Source organism: Hyaena hyaena, unplaced genomic scaffold, assembly GCF_003009895.1.
Source record: "Hyaena hyaena isolate Hyena2069 unplaced genomic scaffold, ASM300989v1 scaffold_2, whole genome shotgun sequence".
Taxonomy (NCBI): domain Eukaryota; kingdom Metazoa; phylum Chordata; class Mammalia; order Carnivora; family Hyaenidae; genus Hyaena; species Hyaena hyaena.
Window position 1 is genome coordinate 3,741,408 of NW_024080634.1, and position 16,825 is coordinate 3,758,232.

The window sequence follows — 16,825 nt, forward strand, 5'->3', positions numbered from 1 at the left end:
GGAGAGAGAGAATCCCAAGCAAGCTCTATGCTGTCGGTGCAGAGCCCAACAGGGCCTTGAACCCATGAACCATGAGATCATGACCTGAGCCGAAATCAAGAGCTGGACGCTTAACTTACTGAGCCACCGAGATGCTCCTGATCTCATTTCCTTCTTCAAAAGAGCACAGTGACTGCTGTACATGGCAGGGAGGGACAGATATGCCCCAGGAGACAGTTTGGGGGAGGGTTGCATTGCACTGCATGGCGTCATCCAGGTGAAAGGTGTCGGTGGCTGGTCAGTGCCAGTAAGGATGTAGAGGAGAGGTGGATTTGAGAAATATGAATGATCTCTCAGGTCATTGCTTTGTGCCACTTACTTAAGATGCTTCTGTCAAATGTGGATGGACACACTCCTCCCTGCGGGATACTTGGAAAATACACACTTTTCCAAAGACAAAGGGGATGGAACAGACTGCAACGTCCGTCAGTGCTCCTTGCAATCCTGGCCCCATAATCCTCTGCAAACACGGACCAGACATGAGTCATTGCCTCCTTCATCTGTTGAACGCCTGTTATGAATAAGGCATTATGCTAGCCATTGTGAGGTGACTGGTCCATTTAGAAACAAAGTAGGGCAAGGTGCTTCATGAGAACTTGGAACGTGAGGAAAGTATAAAGAGGGGAGCCTGGGTGACTCAGTCTCTTAAGTGTCTGACTTTGGCTCAGGTCATGATCTCGCGGTTTGTGGGTTCGAGCCCCGCATCGGGCTCTGTGCTGACAGCTCAGAGCCTGGAGCCTGCTTCACGTTCTGTGTCTCCTTCTCTCTCTGCCCCTCCTCTGCTCATGTTGTCTCTCTCTCTCAGAAATAAATAAAAACACTTTAAAAAAAGAAAAGTATAAAGAAGGAAAAAATGTTAGGTACACCACCCACTATTAACATTTTGAACTATTTATTTCCAGTATTCATTCCATTTTCATTTGCATGTTTACATTTATTCACATATATAAATTGGGATGCTATATATAGTTATATATCCTCCAGCAAACTTTTTAAAAAATGTTTATTTATTTTGAGAGAAAGAGAGATACAAAGCGAGCAGGGGAGAGGCAGAAAGAGAATCTCAAGCAGACTCTGCACTACCAGCATGGAGCCTGATGTGTGGCTCCAACTCATTAACCGTGAGATCATGACCTGAGCGGAAATCAAGAGTCAGATGCTTAACCAGCTGAGCCACCCACACACCACTCCATCAGACTTTTGTTGTAAAATGTCATGCATGCAAAAATACATAAAGTGAATATACAAAGCTTAAAGAATAAAAAAAAATGCACTCAATCAATCACCAGCCAGGTAAAGAAGAAATTATATTACCTCTCCTTTTGCATTCCCTTCTCTTTATTCCTTAAAGTAGGCAAGTGCAGAAAGAATCAGTGTTCTTAACCTTGGTCATCTATTTTATTATTTAAATAGCAGCAGGAAGCAGATATGCTGACTTTGTCCAATCTGACACAGACGCTGGAAGATGTCTTCAAGAGAATTTTTATTACTTACATGGACAATTGGCGCAAGAACACAACAGCTGAGCAAGAGGCCCTGCAAGCCAAACTTGATGCTGAGAACTTCTACTATGTCATCTTGTACCTCATGGTGATGATCGGGATGTTCTCTTTCATCATTGTCGCTATCCTGGTGAGCACGGTGAAATCCAAGCGCCAAGAGCACTCCAACGACCCCTACCACCAGTACATTGTGGAAGATTGGCAAGAGAAGTACAAGAGTCAAATTCTGAATCTAGAAGAATCAAAGGCCACCATCCACGAGAACACTGGGGCAGCAGGGTTCAAAACGGCTCCTTGATAAGCAAGAAGGGCGTAAAGCCAACAGCTGATACCTGGATATGAAGAGATACCTGTGCCGTGGAGCAAATCCAAGTTGTCGCTGCTTAGAAGACATTAAGTTCCTTGCTTTCTGTTGAGATTTTTCATGCAGATCATGTGACAACTCAACTAAGATGACATTTTAATCTCAGTGTGATTTATACTTGCTCATCAGAGCAGTATTTTATGCTGAAGACCTCTTATACTTTCCGTGCAATATAAATATCATTTTAATCACTGTCAAATTTGACACATTTTGTCAAGTTAGTGGAAATAAAATCAAATTTGAAGTACAGCGCCTGTGTGCTAGCAGCAAGGATGGGGGGGGACAGGTACTTACAAATCAATGGACCGTCTTCCTCATGAAACATTATTTCGTATGTGACGAATTCACTTTGTAAATAACCCAGATGTATTGTGCAGAAGCCATAGTTCAAAAATGTGTCACCTGCTTGGCTTGACATCAGAGCATTTATTTATTAATTCATGAATGTCGAGTCTGAAGTGACGAATGAACAAAATCACCAGATTACTTTATGCATATTGTTTTCCCAACATCTAGCTTATTGGGAAGCCTGAAGACAGAACAAACATTTCACAAGGGCAAATTGTCCACAACAGAGAAGTGGCATCTTTAAGAACTATCGGGTGCAACAGAAACATATTTTTAAATTAACATTTAAAGTTTTATGGCAATCTAACTCTTTAAAGTTCTTGTTATTATAGAAAAAAATAATGAAAAGTTGTAACATTACTTTATAAATAACATATTCTTTTCACTCTATTTTCTTCCATTTACAATTATTTTCATTTATGTTTCAAGAGACTAATGATGCAGAAGGTGTCTGAATTACCGACGTCTGTTGAAAAGCTAGACAGTTCATTATATATAGACATTGCATTATAGATGCAATCCACAGATTAGGTGACTTCATCTATTAATTAAGCCAAAGCAATATTTAACACCTGTCTACTCCGGCCATTGGTGTAGACCCCAGGAGTGTAGAGATGAACAAGACTCCCTGAGCTGGAGTGGCCTACTCATTAGAGCGAGTCAGGTACGTAAACATCACGATAAAACAATGTAATCTGACAAGTTATCAAGGAGATCAACACAGATGATCAACACAGAGTGAGCAGAGCTAGAGCGGGGACAGGAGGGTGACCTAACTCGGGTTAAGGTCTACTCTCTCAGAGAAGCTGAGTAGGAAGTCGAAGCCAAGACAGATGTATGGGGCTGTTGCTTTGTGCCTCCCAGCTTACCTTTCTCTTCCCCATCTCTCCATCTCCTCAGCCAAGGCACAGCAATTGTGAGTAGGGCCTCAAGTCTCAGGGCTCTAGGGGTACCTGGGTGACTCAGTTGGTTAAGCATTTGGCTCTTGATTTTGGCTCAGGTCATGATCTCAAGGTTCATGCGTTCGAGCCCCATGTTGGGCTCCCCACTGACAGTGTGGAGCGTGCTTGGGATTCTCTGTCTCCCTCTCTCTGCCCCTCCCCTGCTCATGCATGCTCACTCTCTCTCTTTCTCTCTCTCTTAAGGTAAAAATAATAAATAGGGGCGCCTGGGTGGCTCAGTTGGTTAAGCATCCGACTTTGGCTCAGGTCATGATCTGGTGGTTCATGAGTTTGAGCCCCGCCTAGGGCTCTGTGCTGACAGCTCAGAACTTGGAACCTGCTTCAGATTCTGTGTCTCCCCCTCTCTCTGCCCCTCCTCTGCTCACTCTCTCACTCTTGCTCTCTCTCAAAAATAAACATTTAAAATAATAAGGAATAATAAATAAAATATAGAGATGATAAATTAATCAAATCTTTAAAAAAGTCTCAGGGTTCCAAGACAAAATTCCAAAAAGAAGCCTTTCTTCGAGGCTTTTAGGATGTCTTCCATTGTCTGCAAGGATCACAGCTCCACAAAGAGGTATCCACAAGATATTTGTTTCCTAGTAACAAATGGGCAATTATGCTAACATAAGCATTACAACAGTGTCATGGAAAGCAGTTTATATTCACAGAGCAGATGTGGCAAGAGTGGCCTCCTTTCTCAAATCAGAAATCCAGAAATGCCACTGCACACAGAACATTCATCACAGTGGGCCCAGAGCAGCAGCCCCAGCTACAGAGTCCTGGCCTTGGGTCTGGAGTCAGACTGAGATCCAAGGTTTCTACCAGGTGACAAAGACCATCATCTTCACTAACCTCTGGTCAGTCTCTTGTGAGTCACCAAGCAGGCCTCTGCCTTGGCCTATAAATGTTGCAGAGACTTGATACAAATGATTTTGTCCCCATCTCCACACTAAGAGACTTGAACAAACACTCGCATAGCTTCTAACAGCTCAAGACCTCATCCCTAAGAGGACCCCACCTCGCTTTGGGGTGTCTGCCTGAGAAAACTCAATGAGCTGCCAGAAAAATTTACTGTTGGTTTCAGTCCAAACCTGGAGATAGGCGGATCAGTTCCCTGAAGCCTCCCTTAGAGCAGTTACTTTAGAAAACGTGGAATTAGAAGTCTTCTCTCTCCCGCTTTGAGATATAAATCTTTCACCACCCAGAACTATCTTGTCTCTTTGAAATGCCAACACCCAAGGAGGTAACCCTTCCCACCCAGTGGGTACCTTGCTCTAACTTGCACCACCGAGTCTGGTCATAAAGACAGAAGTTTGTTTCTCTCTCAGAGAAATCAAATTGGACTGACTAATCCCCTGGTTTTTGTAAATTCCCACTTCCCTGATTCTGCTCAACTGACCCCACTCCCCCATTCTCCTCCTAAGACGCCCAGTTCCCACTATATAAATCAAAGTTGACTTTGGTTCATACTGGACCCTCTTCTCTGTTGCCATAGTTACTGAAGTAAGTCTATCCTTAATGCTTTAACTAGTGTTCGGCTTTATCTTTGACACAGGAAACCAAACTGAAGGAAAGAAATTTAATTTTTATAAGAAAGTGCATTTTATTATCATTACTGAAAGTATAGTTGGTAACGTAGATGGTTATGGGCGAAACGCCCAATCTTTAGAAGCATATCGGTTATACCGTTGTTGACACCACTTGCCCCAAGTTGCGCCTTCAACATTAATTCCCCAAATCCTAGGCTTTCCACTTTCAACTCGGCAACTAAAGATGCCTATTCAAACAACTTGCTGTGGTTGTTGTTGTTGTTGTTTTCCTATCTCGTTTGTTTTTAGGGCTCCAGCTGCTTGGATTCCTGGCTCCACAGGACCGGAACTCACTTACCATCTTAGAAAAGAGTTCAGAAGCGGTTTGAAAAGGAGCCCACGGCAGTTGCCACCCGCATAGTCTACATCCAGACTACTGAGAGTCAGGTCCCAGCTCCGGCACTTGCTGCTTTAAAACCCTGGACAAATGAATCTCTTCGTGTCTCCATTTCCTCATCTGTGAATTCGTTATGTTATGAACTGTTATAGGCTTGTTAGGAGACTTCAGGGAGACAAGAGCCTCACAGTGCTCAGAACGAAGCCAGTTTTGTTACTTTCTATAGGAAAACTTCGCTTGTCAACCGAACTAAACCCTCCACCCCTCACTTTGTCCTTTCCTCTGCAAGCCTAGCATTTTGTACGTCATCGCCACAAAATGTCATAATGGGATTTGGAGTGAGACCTCCTGGGTTCGAATCTAAATTCTATCCCTCCAATTCGCGAGTGTTCTTGCGCCAGCCACTCAGTGTCCCCTTGCTTTTTCCTCAGTCCGCAGAAGGGTGAGCCGAGCAAGGAGAGAGAACTCCGCGAACATTCCCTGTCGTCACTCTTGCACTTATCTGAGGTCTGGCTTGCGCCCTCCCCCGGGGCAGGGGCTGAGTGTGCCCGAGCTCGGCACGCGCGCACTGCGCGCCTGGTGAACGAAGGAAGCTGGGAACCGAGTACCAGGGCTACCGCTATCTCATTTTGTCAGCGATGAATGCTATATTTAGAAACTTCTGGGGACCCAAGGATCTGCAGTCGCAGACAGAAATGAGGAGTATCCAGAGGAAGCGGGGCGCCCAGCCATCCGGCCGTCGGCCTCCCCCAGCTCAGGTAAGTTCACAACGGGAACGGCCCGGAACCTGCACAACGGCCGTGCCAACCGTGTCCGGTGACCTCCGCGCAGCCCCCGGTAGTCTGGGGCGGAGCGTCCCACTGCGCCTGCGTACCGGGCGCAAGCCCTCGTAAGCGGCCTCGGGTCACTGCGCCGGCGCACGGAGCGGTGCATTTCGGGACATGTAGTTTCCTCGCCGCCTTGGGCGAGTTACTGTTCGAGTGTCGGCCTCTGCGGAAGAGCCTCCGCGGCCTGGAGCTGTAAGTGGGTGACATCTGGTCAGCGGGATCCGGAACCGAAGCTCGACAGCTTTTTGGGGGCGCTGGGGTGGCCGGCCCTGCGTTTGCTGTTCCGTCCGGGATGCCCGCCAGCCGGCCCCGTGCCGCGCGGCGCTGGCTTCCCGGGTGGGGACCGGGAGGGTGACAGCTGCCGCGGCGCCAGCTGAGGAGCGCCCATGCCTGGCTCCCTGGTCCAGGCGCCGCGGAATCCGCGGATCCGGCGCCGGGGGCGCTGTGTTTAGCTGGGGACGAGGTCCGGTCGGGGCCCAGAGTTGTTCTGGGCAGAGGGTTTGAAGGGATGAGCGACTATTTTGGACACCCCGTTCTGTGGGTGGGTGGGGTAGTAACGGCCGCCGTTGGCCCTCATCGCCGGGTTAGGGGTTACTCCGCAACGGTCGGTGACGGAGAGGCCGAGATCCAGCTTCTCTGGCCCTGGGAATCGCAGGTGACCCGGCAGAGGGGCTTTAAGGTGGACGGAGTGATGCCCAAGGTTCACCTGCAACCCCCTCCTCCTCTAATGATTGGGTGAAGAGCTGGGGTGAAAAGGGTAGAGATCGGGAATGCGAACAGGTTCCCAAAGTTCGGACTGACACAGCCTAATTAGCGGCTGGAATGAGCGTGTAGATACCAGGAGACAGACCACTCTGGAGTTAATGTTAGGTGCGCCAAGAAAAAAACGTAGATTGTGGACAGTGTCTTGTCCAGATGGCTTTCATTGTCCTAACCCGAATAAACGGAGAGCTTTTCTGGTTTTTAGGAGAAATCTGACAAAGGGGGAAAAATGGCACTTTTACAGTAAAAGCTTAAATTGTTATTTTTCAGATAGAATTATTAAATTGTTAGCTTAAATTGTGCATAGTTCCAGGGGAAGTCTGAAGCTTCTAGCACTTCACAGTTTTTATGCCTCAACATTGTCCACATCTTGTTGGCTTTTGCAGTTCAGCCCTAGGATACCAGCTGCCTTCTGGGTTTAATATTGCATCAGGCATACATATGGCAGTGCAGCTAATAGCCCGCTGATATTTTTAGCTTTCTCAGTTCTCATTTGCTGAAGTCCTGGCAGGTGCTACAAAAATGCCCGAGTTAGAGCATACAATTGATGGGATGTAAGGAAGGTTATCATTTGGAGGCAGCAGGTGGAAATGAGCTAGATTGATCCGCCCCCTGTCTCCTACCCTCTCACGGCATTGCTTCCACGACTTTTTTTGCAGGTTGACTTTAAATATGTTTCTTCCTAAGGAGCTTGAATTTCTTCACCCTAGGTATGAAGTTGAGGCAACTACCAGTAAATTTTCATAGTCAGATTGTGTGATATTGGAGAAAACGGGGACTTGGGAATTCCAGAGTTGCAGAGTTGTTCTTTGGACTCCGATTCTTAAAAGGAGAACATTTTGGTTCAGAGGTTAATGGCTTGCCCCAGGTCACATGCCTGCCCTTGGTGCCACCAAGAATAGAGTCCTGCTCTCCAGTTCTCTTGGTCCCTGCTATCTTGCGTTGACTGCATTTTGCCCTGGATGCCTCTTGTTTGTGGTTCTTTTTTTTTTTTTTTTAATTTTTATTTATTTCTAGGAGAGAGAGAGAGAGACAGCGTGAGCAGTGGAGGGTCAGAGAGAGAGGGAGATACAGACTCCGAAATAGGCTCCAGGCTCTGAGGAGGCAGTCAGCACAGAGCCCGACGCGGGGCTCGAACCCATGAACTGTGAGATCATGACCTAAGCGAAAGTCGGACGCTTAACCGACTAAGCCACCCAGGCGCCCCTTGTTTGTGGTTCTTAAGCTTGTCATGTCCATCAGGAGAAGGAGAGATACTTATCATAACAATAATGGTCGATATTTATTTAATGTTTTCCATGTGCTGAGCACTGTGCTTAGTGTTTACAATCCAGTCTCTGAAATTTACAAATGAGAAATCCAAGGCTCCAGGCTCAGAGAGGCCAAGTGACTTGTCCAAGGTCACACCAGTAGTAAATGTTATATTTGGTTGCCAGAGGGTGTTCTTTTTTAAGTCAACATTCTTTTTTTTTTTTTAAATTAATTTCCTTAAATAATCTCTATACTCAGTGTGGGGCTTTAACTCACAACTCCGAGATCAAGAGTCAAGAGTCGCATGCTTTACCAGCTGAGTGAGCCAGGCACCCTGTGGTGTGTTCTTTTTAGTGTATTTCCTCCTATAAGCTTTTTGGACCTGTTTGTTGCCCTTGACCTTGGGAATCAATATCTTACATTGATCCATTAATATATCTTTCACTAATAGGTTAATTCTTACATTCTTATAATTAATACATTACTTACATTAATATGTTAATATGACCACAGAAAATTAAGAACAGCCAAATTTTCCTACTGTATTTGTACACAACTCAAGTATAGCAAGAGTTGTAAAAATAAAATTTACATAACCTTAAACATTGTTAAATGACAACATGGCTGATCCCTGAGATTATCAGATATTACTGAGTGAAAATTCTAGCAACAGGCTATAGGCACATGTTTCTCCAGTGCAAGGCAGAATCTGCTGCTACTTAAAGACAAACAGGCCATGTATCCATGAAGAAAACGAGCACCTTCAATCACATCATCACATTTAAACAGATTTAGGGTGTACATTCCTATCATTAACTTATCTGCCTTTGAAAGAAGTCATGGGGAAAACTCGGTTATCTTGTGCCAACCACCAGCCTGTTTTCCAGATACTATGACCTTGAATCGATGAGGTATGAATTTTCTATATTGAAGTGCTTTTGTAAGTAAAAGTTTTAATAAGACATTTTCCCCAAAGTTCATTTTTAATGTTTTATTTATTTCTGAGAGAGAGAGCAAGAGAGAGAGACCGTGAGCAGGGGAGGGTCAGAGAGAGAGGGAGATACAGAATCCGAAACGGGCTCCAGGCTCTGAGCAAGCTGTCAGCACAGAGCCCGACATGGGGCTCGAACCCACTAACCATGAGATCATGACCTGAGCTGAAGTCGGACGCTTAACCGACTGAGCCACCCAGTCACCCCCAAAGTTCATTTTATTAATCCCCATTCTCAAGGCCTGAATTTTTCCCGTACCTTTTCGCAATTCTAAGTCCCTTTAAAGGCAAGCAACCCCATGAGTTTTGAATGCAAAGCTTTCTACCTACATCAGGGTAAGGCTCTGGAGCCACATAGGATGGGTTCAAATCCCAGTCCCTGTGCGACCCTGGACGCATTATATAAACTTGGTGGCCTCATCTCTGACACTGAACAGTAAAGCCTCCCTCCAGGGCTGCCGTCAAGACTAATTGAGTTTGCACAGCTACTGTGCTGTAGTGCGGCAGGGCATGGTAACAGGAAGCTCTGAGTATCCTGGAAGTTGCCAAATTTCAGAAAAAAGTCGGGGCCCTAGAGCCCATCTAGTTGACACCCCCTTTCTTCATTTACAGATGGGACCAAGGCCCCGGGAGGGAAGTCACTTACCAGAGTGTGTGGGTTCTTCATCCAGAGCTCAAGTCATCTGACTCTTGGGGTACGTGCCACAGCATAGGAATCATGACATACAAGGCCTTGGAGCAGATGCTGTGCTCCGACTGTGTCCCCTGACCTGTCACTTCCCACTTCTCCCTCCCCTCGGTCTCCCTCACATTTTAGATGAGATTTTATTTCTCGCTAGGAATTGCTTCTTGAGGACAGTTCTTTTCCATATCATTTACTCCCCTCCAGATATTTTTTAAAAACCAAGATGAGCTTAACACTCAGAGGACTTGAAAAAGAGAGACACTCGGCCGCCAGCCAGCTCTTTGCTCAGGACGGGGGGTGGGTGGAGAAGTAGATTTTGGACTTGAGCTCTTCTGTCCACAGATGCGGGGGGTGGGGGGGGGCGGGGGGAGCGCCTGTCCCCTCAGGAGCAGCACTGGCACCTCTGCTTGGGGCTCTGCTCCCAGCCCCAGCAAAGAGCGGCCACAGAGACCTTTCTGCTCCCCAAGAGCTAAGCCCGTCTCAATCCTGGACCAGGTCATTTGCTTTCCACCAGGCTCTGGGTCTCCTCGCTGGGGGCACCGAACCCTCCTCTCCGTGGGGCTCGCTGTCTTTGCTCATGTGCCCTTTGTCTCCATCAAAGGGAAGGCTTCCTAAGGTGGTCTGCTTGGGAAAGCCCAGAGTGACCTGTGTCTTCTCTCCTCCCCCCCAGAACAGCGAGACCTTGCAGGACCTTGCAGGACCTTGCGGTTCCTCTCTTCATGTGCTTGTCTGAGCGGGCCCGCGTTGGCCAGGGGTGAATTCGCACGTCGCCCAGCATGAACTGGAAGGTGAGCATACCTTTGATTTAAACCTTGTGGCTTGGGATCTTTTCTTGCTCCTCATTGTAAAAACTGAGAACAGCGGTGCTGTCGAGGTAGGCGGATTAAAAAGAAAAAGTGAATTAAAGTAGGAATCATAATAATACTTACTATTTTCTTTTAAGCTAAAACATAAAAAAGCACATTTAGTCACCGGACTTTTGGAGGAGGGTTAGGCCCTTTCTTTGAGTGGGGGGGATACCAACTTCAGGTCTGCCCCCCTTCCCTTGCCCAAACCACGCCTGTCAAGTTTTACCTATGGTACCACAGTTTGGTTTCTTCAAAGTGGGTTAATATATTGGGAACCAATCTACATACAACATCTTTCCAGATTTCGATGTCGTCTTCCCCAGTCTTTTACATCTGTGTTGCCGACAGCACTGTTTGGTTTGGTTTTTTGTTTTTTTCCCAACTCCAACTTGAAAATGCATTGAAAGCACTCGATGTAGTTTTCGTGGAAACCGTTTTTTTTTTTTTTTTATAGACTATAGCCATATTTTGTAACTGTCGTGTTTGGAAAAAGTATCTACGATGACATCATATACACTTAAACTAGTTGGGGAATAAAGACAGCTGTCCTCTACAGAACAGATTCAACAGGTGGGAGTGCGGGGCCCAGGGCGACAGTCGCCTGCAAGCCGTGAGCAGTCAGCGGGCTGCGGGCAGCGGGCCTTACGGAGGGAAGGATAGGCCTCACGTTCAAGGCTTGGTTTAGAGAGCAGCCACCAAAATAGATCATATTGTAGATTCTTTGAAAGTATAAAATGCAGCAAAAACCGTGTTGTCTCACTGTCTAGAGATGGCCGCCATCAACAACTTTGGGGTGTTTTCTTCCAATGTTTCCTCCATATTTGTAAGTGTGCTGTGTGTGTTTTCAAACTTGGGAGCTCACTGTGGATTTTTGCAGTGATGAGTATTTCCTTGTTTGAAATGTCCACCCGCTTTCCATTGCAAGGCTCACTGGGAAGGTGTGGAAGCAGGACCAGGGAGCTAGGTAGAGAGCGCCTCTCCTTCCCCAGCTCCTTGGGGCAGAGGTTTGGGGGGGAGAGGGGGGCATGCGGGAGGACCATGGTGACCATTCTCCAGGATGAGCCTGGTTGAAGTTAAGAGGCAGAGTAAGGATTTCCTGAAGAGGTTGAAAATGTTGGCGTGTTTGTTCGGCAAATTTTGGGACTCCAGAGCTCACAGTGGAAAGGCTGGGAAGGAAGGATGAGGCAGCGAGGAGATGTAATGGGAAGAAGCAGAAAGTAGCGTGAGTGCGATTTAGGGAAGGGCCTGGCCTCTGTGGTGGCCCCAGTCCCTGGGGACAAGAGGCAGTAACTGGTGCTAAAGGCTTGCTGGGGACTGTGGGGGGCGCCTGGGTGGCTCAGTCGGTTAAGCGTCCGACTTCGGCTCAGGTCACGATCTCACGGTTCGTGGGTTCGAGCCCTGCGCCGGGCTCTGTGCTGACAGCTAACTCAGAGCCTGGAGCCTGCTTCAGATTCTGTGTCTCCCTCTCTCTCTGCCCCTCCCCTGCTCATGTTCTGTCTCTGTCTCAAAAAGAAATAAACATTAAAAAAATTTTTTTAAAAACAAAACAAACGAAAAACCCCACAGACTGGGCCCACCCCCAGAGCCCCTGACCACTTAGTCCGGGGTTAACACGGGTCTAGGGCAGGGCGCAGAGAACGTTTTTAATCGTAGAGTGAGGGACAGCCCCTTGACCACCCAGGCCAGTCCTGCTGGTGACAGAAGGCGTTCTTATGTCAGGGACAGAATCTGCCCAAACCTTTCCAACTTCAAGCAGACCCACAGCCCCGAGGCTGCCCGGGAACCACCTCATGGTTAAGAGGGGGCCCTTCCCTGTCCCGTCAGAAAGACACGGCCTCTCTCTGCATCCTGACTGCATGGAGCTCTGGAAGGCAGGAGGATTATGTAGCCCACGGTACATCTGTGGGCTCCCCTTTCTGGCTCAGTGGGCGTGTGGCATCACCGACAGTGAATACTGCACATTAGCAACAGCATTTGCTACTTGTTTAAAAAATTAGCTGTTCTCCTTACACAAGTATTGGGGGTGTGTTTTAAAAATTGGAATAGGGGTGCCTGGGTGGCTCAGTCGGGTAAGTGTCCGACTTCGGCTTAGGTCATGATCTCAGTATGTGAGTTCGAGCCTCGCAGTGGGCTCACTGCTGACCGAGCAGAGCCTGCTTGGGATTCTTGCTCTCTCTCTCTCTCTCTCTCTCTCTCTCTCTCGCTGCCCCTCTCCCACTCAAGCTCTCTCTCTCTCTCCCACCCTCTCTCTCTGCCCCTTCCCCTCCCTCAAAATAAATAAACTATAAAAAACTTAAATAAAATGACAGGTTTGTTAGAATGCAAAGGCATTCAAAGGCAGACATTTAGCACAACTGAAGTTCAGTCCCCCAGAGGGGCAGGAATGGAGCCCTGAAATCCGTCACTTTAAGCCTGGGGAAGGGTCCCTGACCTCTGCTGCCGCGCTCTGCTTGCCCGCCCCTCCCCCCCCCAGTCCTGAAACTTCTGCCTTTCGCTGCCTCCCCTCCACTGCCTTTCAAAAGAAAGTAAATACCAAAACCACTCGCCTCTGTCAACTTGTTGATGTGTTCCCAGTTCAGTGCATTTTCTAACTTCCAGTTGAATTCTACATTCCCGTCACTGCTAAAGCCATCTGATGTTTAGATCACAGGGAACTGTGGGCTGTGATGTGGGCTCAGCCGTGGGGATGGAGAGAACGGGTGGGGGGTAACTTTCCCATGTGGATTAGCATGCAGTTGGCCTGGATCAACTCAGCGAACATAAAAGGAGGTCTCCATCTCTGAACTGATTGTATTTTTCCCCCAAGGAAGTAAAATAAAAGAACACTTAACACTTTTTTTCTTTCATAGCTGGTTTGTAAACATGGTGTCCAACCTCATCTTGACTGAGAACCTGCAAGAAAATATGTGAATTAGCCGGTACTGGGGGGAAGTAGTGGAGGTTAGCCCTAAGTCTGAGTGAGGAAGATCTGCGTTCTAAGCTGCTTCTATTTGTCACAATAAAAAGTTCCTTTTGCAATGTTTTCAGTCTTTTATACTGTTGCTCAAGTGATCTTTCTCAAGTGCGTATGTTGTATTTATTCTTTGCTGTTAAATTGCCTCTGTGGTTGGAAACTATTATGCAGTTGTTCTTGGATTCTGACCGTTGTAGTTAAATTAAAACAACTCAAATATTTAGATTCCTCCTTTTGATGTCTGCTCTGTTCCCATTGCACCCCCTTGGCGTCCTCCTCAAATACCCATGAGTAACCTGATACATAATTTCAGAGGTAGCGATTCCAGTTGGCTCTAATAAATTCAGTAGCCTAGGCATTTATTTGCATAATTTAATTGTAAAACTGGTGAGGCTGGGGAGCGGATGTGCTTGTCACAGTGTAGTTTAGCAATAGTTTGGGCTCTGGAGCAGCCTGAGCTCGGTCAGACCCTCACCATTCCAGACTTTACACTTTCTCAGCCATAAGATTAGGACAGGCTGTCTGCCTCCTGGGGACAGGAGGCCGGAGTCTGCCTGCTGTGGAAGGAAGATCTTTGGGAGGCACGTGGTGCCCAGTGAGCTGCCGGGAGCCCTCACTGATGCCACGACTTCTATGCAGGAAATCTATATCTAGGTCTGAGTCTAAAGACTTTTAACAAAATTGTTTGAACACACACGTATGTCATTTGTGATTTCATTAATTCTGTTTCCTTGAAAATCGGGAAGCAGTGGGAAGAAGACTGGCAGAGAGGTTAGAATGTTTCGTTCTGACTCTGGCCTCATTGTGAATCAGCTGCGTGACGTGGGCCTCTCCCCGACCATGAGCTTCATGCTCCCTGTTTGTAAAACAAGGTAGAAGACTAGTCACGCTTAAAATCTCTCCCAGCCCTCCCGCTCCGTGAGCCTATCGTTTCCGGCTAAAGTTTTCACAGGCTCATTCTGTTAGAAGGGGAGACAAATGTGCTTCCTGTAGTAGAACCTAGTAGGATCTCATGATATAGGAGTTGCGTAGAATAAATTATGTTTGGCAATTTACTGATGTCATTGGAATAAATCCCCTAGAATAAGTGATTGCTCAACCAAATCATACCTTTATTTGGGAAGGAATTTGTAATCACACAAAAAGCTCATTCAGGTCATACTAACCATGTGTGTAAAACAAGTATAGTATTTGCCTTGAGATACTACTCTGCTGTGTAGACATCATAATAACGTCCCTACTAGTACAGGGCGTAATTCAAATCCATAGTTATTCCCTGGCCGTCATTTTAGCCCATGGGTTAAAACTTACTCTCTAACGGGAAATTATAGGAACAGTTAATAAGTAGCTAAGTTTTCATGTCTTGAATTTTATTGTATTTCTATATTTATTGGAGCACCAGTGCTAGTGAGTAGCTACAATCAAGAAGAAATCGTAGCATCCTAAGGTTGGAGAATCTAGAGAGAAGGTCTGGTCCACCTCCCTCGAGGAGGCAGAAGCTCAGAAAATCAAGTGCCTGACCCAGGTCACATGGGCAGTCAGTGGCAGAGCAGAGCTGTCACTGGACCACAGTGCTACCTCGGCAGCAGGGGCCGGGGTGACCAGCCAAGGGCCTGATCCAGTTGTGAGAGACCAGAGTTAGGTCTGTGATCCGTGGGTGGTTCGCTCACGAAGCCAGCAGCAAGGGAGCGATGGAGGGCAGAGGGGACACTAGACCCTGTCTGTCCCGGTCACCGGTGTGGCCCCAGCGGCTGGCTTAGTGCCTGTTACATAATAGGTGTGCGGTAGAGGTTTGTTAAACGGCGGAATGTAAAAGAAACCTTCCTTATCAACCATAGAACATTTAGAACGCTCGCTTTCTTCTTTAAGGTCCTTGAACGCGTGCCCCTGCTGCTGTATATCTTGGCAGCAAAAACCTTAATTCTCTGCCTGGCATTTGCTGGCGTCAAAATCTACCAACGGAAAAGATTAGAAGCAAAACTGGAAGCGGAAAAGAAGAAGCAGTCAGAGAAGAAGGATAACTAGAGGGAAAAATCAGAGGTATGGGGACTTGGCGTGTGGGAAATTTACAGTGGGGGGGAGGTGCACAGATGTGAGAGTCGGAGAAGCCCTCCTCCCTCGGGTCTGACCCACCTGCCGACTGGCGGGGAGCGTCTGTGGACGGCGAGGTGCGCAGGTCCTGGCCCCCCGCGCCCTGCGTGCGTTGGGCCGCCTCTGCCCCAAGCCTCGGCGCTGCTGGCGTGTCCGGGCTTAGCAGGTATTGGGTCACGGGACTCTCGACCATTTCCCGAGAGCCGTGGACCTTCTCCCAGCAGAAGCACACACACCAGAAACCCCTACAGTTTCGCATCAAATTGCAGACCACGGGAGACTCCCAGGCCCCTCGGCCTTTGCTGGTCGGCCCCAGAGGGTCCCTCCCAACAGCCCCTTCCCCCAGCGTGGAGCTATGCTCGCCGCGGTGGCCTTGGGCCTGTCACAGCACCCAGGAGGGGCCCAGAACACGCTTGTTGGTTAAAGCACCAGGAAGTAGTTATTAAAGCCCCATCACAGAGTGAACGTACGACAGTCGGCCTTCCCTGCGTTCTGGTGCGTTCTGGTGCGTTCTGGTGCGCTGATCTCATTTCTTCGTTTATCAGCTTGAAGTCTGTGCATCTCTAAAGATGTGAGGATTCGGATATGGTGGCAGGGGGTTCCAGATCCGCGGGCCCCAAATTTGGCAACTGATGAAAATTGTCAAAAGTGCAGATTTCAAGGCCCCCAGCCCCAGAGAGGTTCTTTTATGTGTGGTGGAGTGTGGACACCTGTTCTCTTTTTTTTTTTTTTTTTTTTTTACTGTTTTTATTTATTTCTGAGAGAGACAGAGAGGCAGCATGAGCAGGGGAGGGTCAGAGAGAGGGAGACACAGAATCCGAAGCAGGCTCCAAGCTCTGAGCTGTCAGTACAGAGCCCGATGTGGGGCTTGAACCCACGAACCATGAGATCATGACCTGAGCCGAAGTCGGACACTCAGCCAACTGAGTCACCCAGGCGCCCCTGGACATCTGCTCTTTTGAAAACCTATTAAGGGATTCTTTTTGCCTTCTTCTTAACACATGTATGTGTATTTTTAATTTAAATTTTAGTTAACGTCCACTAGGGGATTCTTAACACAGCCCCGTCAGCCACATGTCACTTTAGGAAGCACTGGGCCATGCTTCTGTAAATAGGAATTCCTGTAGAGGATTTTTAAACACTTTTTTACTGTTTATTTATTTATTTTGACAGCGAGAGAGCGAGAGCAGGGGAGGGGCAGAGAAAAAGAGGGAGAGAGAGAATCCCAAGCAGGTCCGAGCTGTCAGCGCACAGCCTGACACAGGGCTCGATCCCACAAACCGTGAAATCA

At 47.5% G+C, this 16,825-nt stretch overlaps 2 protein-coding genes across 3 annotated transcripts in view; both read left to right on the top strand.

Moving 5' to 3' along the window:
- The first annotated feature begins 1,467 nt into the window (after positions 1–1,467).
- On the top strand, positions 1,468–1,913 carry KCNE2 (potassium voltage-gated channel subfamily E regulatory subunit 2). The gene has a single exon (XM_039228926.1). The coding sequence runs from the start codon at positions 1,468–1,470 to the stop codon at positions 1,837–1,839; it is 372 nt and encodes a 123-aa protein (XP_039084857.1). The 3' UTR covers positions 1,840–1,913.
- Positions 1,914–6,053: 4,140 nt separating this feature from the next.
- The window catches only part of SMIM11A (small integral membrane protein 11A), a 12,585-nt gene continuing 1,813 nt past the window's right edge, over positions 6,054–16,825 (top strand). Inside the window, exons 1-4 of one of the 2 annotated variants that reach the window (XM_039229933.1) lie at positions 6,060–6,145; positions 9,570–9,652; positions 10,313–10,430; positions 15,313–15,483. In XM_039229933.1, the coding sequence (XP_039085864.1) occupies positions 10,419–10,430; positions 15,313–15,468 (168 nt within the window). In that variant the 5' untranslated portion in view covers positions 6,060–6,145; positions 9,570–9,652; positions 10,313–10,418 and the 3' untranslated portion in view covers positions 15,469–15,483. Of the gene's footprint in view, positions 6,146–9,569; positions 9,653–10,312; positions 10,431–15,312; positions 15,484–16,825 lie in introns of both variants that reach the window. The other variant, XM_039229925.1, reaches the window with a different exon arrangement.

What these genes read in the sequence shown, in the direction of transcription:
- KCNE2 (XM_039228926.1), top strand. Translation starts at nt 1,468, where the DNA reads ATGCTGACTTTGTCCAATCTGACACAGACGCTGGAAGATGTCTTCAAG.